The 5,229-nt window shown below is 32.4% G+C and overlaps 1 protein-coding gene across 4 annotated transcripts; it reads right to left on the reverse strand.

The window, feature by feature from the left end:
- Positions 1 to 3,035, reverse strand: LOC137925768 (uncharacterized). Of its 4 annotated transcripts, none has more exons than XM_068769248.1 (7): positions 2,931 to 3,035; positions 2,810 to 2,861; positions 2,538 to 2,609; positions 965 to 1,120; positions 709 to 765; positions 221 to 271; positions 1 to 94 (listed from the first exon to the last, which is right to left on the reverse strand). In XM_068769248.1, exons 1-7 carry the CDS (start codon positions 3,009 to 3,011, stop codon positions 90 to 92), a joined length of 474 nt encoding a protein of 157 aa, XP_068625349.1. In that variant the 5' UTR covers positions 3,012 to 3,035; the 3' UTR covers positions 1 to 89. The 4 variants fall into 4 exon arrangements, with proteins under 4 accessions (XP_068625349.1, XP_068625341.1, XP_068625356.1 ...); XM_068769240.1 differs by having other exon boundaries at positions 2,538 to 2,612; XM_068769255.1 differs by having other exon boundaries at positions 2,806 to 2,861.
- Between the last annotated feature and the right edge of the window lie 2,194 nt (positions 3,036 to 5,229).

The raw sequence follows: 5,229 nt of genomic DNA on the forward strand, positions 1-5,229 counted from the left end.
ATAATTACTCTCGTGTAATAAAGGTTACAACAGATCAACGTTAAATCAATGTCTTCTGTGAAACGCAGTATATTAGAAATTTCCAGCATTCATTCTGTAAATAAAATATTTATTTGAATCGTTTATTATAATGTAGTATTAATGTTAATCAAAATCGCAAATTAATGTTACTAAACAATTAGAAAATTACTTAATATTAAAGGTAAAAAGAAATACTAACTGTCGGAATCGTTGCTCTCATCTGAAGGTATTACGTGAATTTTCGAATTACCTATGAATGATTTCGATTATTAACTCTATCTTACAGAAGTATTAATTCAGTTATATTACCAACAAAAATATAATCAATCTATCGATAAAAAAAGCATATTTTTTTAATAAATATTGTAATTTCCCACGAGTATCTTTTCTTATTTAATATAAAAATGAACATAGCGCAATTAAACTTTAATTAACCAAGTTAAATGATTGATCAACAGACTACACATATGGTAATCAATACCTGTAATATTATATGAAATAAAGCAATTAAATTAACATATTTCTTAAAAAAATCGTTCTTCCAGGTCGAACAAATGTTAGATTGCATTTCGTTTTAGATAGTGTTTTTTTTTTTAAATTTAGAACTAAGTTAAATCAATACGGTATGAAGCGGTGGAACAATCTTTAAGAGAGGTATAATTTTCTCAAAAGCAATACAAAACTTACCGTCAGGATCAAATTCATTAGCTCGTAACCCTTTTGTGCTTCTGACTGCATCGTTATCTGTAAAATAATCGGGTACAAAATATTTCTGCAATTTACTTCGTTAAATTATGGCCGTACATAAAATAATTACATTACATTAAAGATGAATATAGAGTAACCAAATACATAATTAGAGTAACCATATACATGCATCGAGTAACCAAATACATATATATAGAGTAACCAAATATATATGAAGAATAACAAAACGTCTTACCAAGACTTGAATCTTCATTGCTCTGTTCAACTACAGGTTTTACATTTGTATTGGGAAGTAATTTTATATCTGCTTTAATTTTTTCTTCACTGTCACTGAAAGAATCTGCTCTTATTGACGGCTTTAAAACTGCTCTTCGCATAGAATGATCGTCTTCTAAAAATGAGAATCCATTAAAACCGTAAAATGTTAAGAAGATTATTGTATTATTAAAGTAAGTTTTTTGTGTAATTGTGGAAAATTACTGCCATTAATATTGTATAAGGAATATTCCTTCAATACCTTGCACCTAATGACTAAAAACAATGTAGACTGAAGATATGCGATTACAGTCGTCTAATATTGCGTTCACTGAAACTTAAAGATGTTGAACTGGTTTTAGTTGTTTTAATGAGAACAGAGGAGTGGTTACTTTTTAATACGTATCTATTTACAAGTCCTTTAGAGCTTAACAACTACAATAATTTTGTTAACCTTAAAACTGATACATTATTATAATAAAAGACTACTTAATAAATTTAAAAGTCAATCATTATTAAAATACAAGAAGTAACCTTCAATTTATCGATATATTTATCAATTATTATTTATAAATCATTATATTTTCTATTAATAAGTTTAAAGATAAAACACCCTGATTGGGAGGATCAATGGTGAAGTATATGTGAAATGTATGCAACAAAATAATTACATACATTTCTTAAATATTATTTTATTACCTATTATGATTTCAGAGGATAAGAAGTCTTAAGAAATTGATATCGACTATTGTAACAATCAACGATTAGTCTAATTAAATGAGCTCGTTCATGTAAACCAGTGTTTCCCAAATAGAACCCCTGTGGCGTAAGCCCTACAGGGGGTCAATTTGATTATTAAGGGGGGCTGCAGTTCGAAAATAGGCTCAACACCAATTTAACCCTTTCACTTTAAAAATCATGTATGTTACATAGAGGCGCATAAGAATTTCGAGGTACAAAAAAAGTAGAGCATGTCAAAAAAGCTAGGGAAACACTGATGTAAACAATGAAATTAAAAAAAAAAATAATATAACGGAATGGTGAATATAGGCATCTTAAAGATGACATGGTATTGAACACTTTGTATCTCTAAAATATTATCAAGTTATTAAAACAGGAGGCCAAAATCCTAACTCGATTTCTAAAACAGGCCTCTTACGTTTGCTTTACGATCAGAACTTGAGTCCGCACATTTTTTACATTATTATTGTACGTAAAAGATATACATGTATATGGTATCGCCTCCCGATTTTATTTAATTTAAAAAGTTTTAGAAGATAAAAAAATATTACATAACGAGTAAGACGAGATCCATATAAAGTTTTTTTATTTTTGTTTAGTTAAATGGGATACAATAGTTACTATATATTATGCACAGCTATAAACAAAAAATATTCTGTTCTTCTCCATTTTCTACTTGAGCATTTTGTTTTCTAATATTTTTTAATCCTTATGCATTCACTTGAAATATATTATTTTCTACAGCAAAATTTGGCCATATTTTTTGTCTATGCTAAATTTTTCAAATTTCAAATTCTATTTTGTTATATTACCTTCAAGACGTCTTATTTTCAGAGAAGGCACACCATTTGAATTGGGTGTTAAATCGAATCCAATTTTAAGATCTACTGAAATGTATACAACATGATTAAGAAACTGAATGAAATAAAAATTGTTGGAGAAACATTCGATAGCAAAGAGAGAAGCAATTGTGTGATTATTGTATTTGAAAAGAAATTGCTTATCGTATTCCCGCTAAGAAATTTTATCGAATGGAACGAAAGATGCAATAACACTTTACAGAAAACACCCTTGTTTTACCTACAAGTTTTGGCTCGTTCTGTGTCATCAAATGCATCGACCCATGTTATTAGGACCTGGAAGAAGAGGACATGTTATTATGGTACTCTATAGTCATAGAAAATAAAAAATAAAGATGGTTTTACCATTAAGGGTGTCCACGCCGACAACATCTGTTTCTGTAGAAAATACATAGCAAAAATAACCAATTTTATAAATTCACTCATATACTGCGGATACACTGTCGCTACGCTTTGAATTTAATCATTGAAATTACTTCAATATCGTTTGGTAGGCGTACTTAATTAATGTTTACATACGTAAAATTAATTACTCTTTTAGCTTCGAGTTTTATTAATCTTCAAAGTATGATAAACAAAAATTAACATTTTTTACGAATACCTAAAGCAAAATAAATATTTTTGCAATACTAAGTAGGTCTATCGAAATGAAGCTATCTATCCATGTGTTTAGCACACTAGCTTTGTCAGGAATAAAGCTTGATCCATTCTATACAAGCTTTACTCCCACAAGTAATCTGTCCCTTAGACACAAACTTCTCCTCTAAAAGATCTGCGTGAGACATTAATTCTCTTACGCAAGGGTTGTCTTCGCCCACGCCTAGGCGCACATACTTAAATCTCTGCAGACGTTGCAGAACCGCTTCACCTGACCTGCAACCGGCGCGAGTTAGTACAAGTGTAACATCGACCTGCACAGTGACCTCAAACTCGAGATCGTCCCAGAGTTCTTCCAGGTATCCTCAAAAGCATTCGAGAAAGCCTCTTCTCACTCCAACCCCTTCATAGCGAATTTTACTCGCTACTCCCCCGGCACCTCCTTTAGAAACCTCGTAAGGTATCCTAAATACGTCTTTTCGGATCCTCACAGGGTTCCCACAGCCCAGTCATAACACACCATACGGTTCCGACACTCACAACTCTGCAAGCGTAAATGCACCCACAGCAATAGCCGCTCGCCACTCGCCACGCTAGAAAAAACGCGTGCGATGCACACTACAGCCAAGCACGACACTCTCCATCTACCGAAACGCAAACGGCGTCGGCTCCCCGATCCCGTCGTCGCGAACAGAGTGGGCGATCCGTGGTAGGATCAGTATCCTTCCTTAGATTGCTACGTGGTCCATCCTGCCGACGAATCTTTATTCCATACGCGCTACACCAACATCAACACTGACAAGACCAGGTAAGCCTCGTCTTCGCTACTTCAATCTCCATCGGAGTGTCAAATGTAGGTCCTGAACACGAATGCATTAGATTTAAGAAATAATTTACGGACCCTACGGAGCGGACTCCGTGAACTCAATCAGACGAAGCTGTAAAAGTCTTAGGACTAACACCACAAACATCTTCGAAACAGTACAGTGCGGTCAAATGTGTTTGCTTTGCGTTTCCTCATCGCAGTCTTCAATTTGTATTGTCGTATAAGAGCTGAACTTAAAAGATTTTATATTGCACATCACTCTAATTACGTACACGCATAACATTTTATACACAAATTCATTAAAATCGTAATAATTGATCATATTATATAACGGATAAAGTGTAAAACAAACCTAACGTCTTCTTTCAGCCGTAGATTTTATTACACAGTACCATAAATAGTAGTTGCACGTATATATTGTATTTGTACAAAATGGCGTTACATCTATTTTGAGATGCTGTAATAATCCCAACGAAACAGTGATATGCTGCTGGCTAAGTGTATATGATAACACAAGTGGCCGCCAGATCTGTTCGGTATCAAATCAACCGAATATCATGTCTTTGGCTTAATAAGGCTGGAAGAATCTGGCGATCTATTACCAAAGATTCATCTCGCAAAGACGAGATAGTGCAACAGTTGTTAAACGTCAAATTCTTATAACTAAGGCTCCTTTTGGATCGTATAATTTCTTCCAAATTTTACAATTGTATCACTCATTAGTGATGACATATTTTTATTACCTGTACAAAGTAAATATTTAGCATATCAAAATTATCGATTTTTGGTCACTAAAATCTATGTATGTGGGTACTTAATGATTTTATAAAGAAAAGATTAAATATTTGGTGTAATGTTTTTATAACAAGATTGGACTTTCACTATAATCGGTGCAAATCTCAAATAACGAATTATTTTCCAGAGGAGAACTAAAATTCATGTTGTGCACTAACGTGTACTACGTTTACGCGTTTATTGATGGTCGATTCCTAGTAATTTGCTAAGAATTAATAATACGATATGTAAAACTTACTAAAATTAAAATCCGGCTTTAAAATATAAAACTGTCTGTTAAAACTCTTTTTTTTTTGGTATTTAATACAAATATACCTTTGCTAGAGGCATACATTGATATCTGCGAAAAGTTTTTCTATGTTGTAAACCTTTAATATAACATAATACAACGTATAATTTATGAGAAAATATTTAAACGGGTTATAT

Source organism: Battus philenor, unplaced genomic scaffold, assembly GCF_028537555.1.
Source record: "Battus philenor isolate CCGP_79_NKW_IND1 unplaced genomic scaffold, ilBatPhil1.0.hap1 SCAF_10, whole genome shotgun sequence".
In the NCBI taxonomy this organism is placed as follows: Eukaryota; Metazoa; Arthropoda; class Insecta; order Lepidoptera; family Papilionidae; genus Battus; species Battus philenor.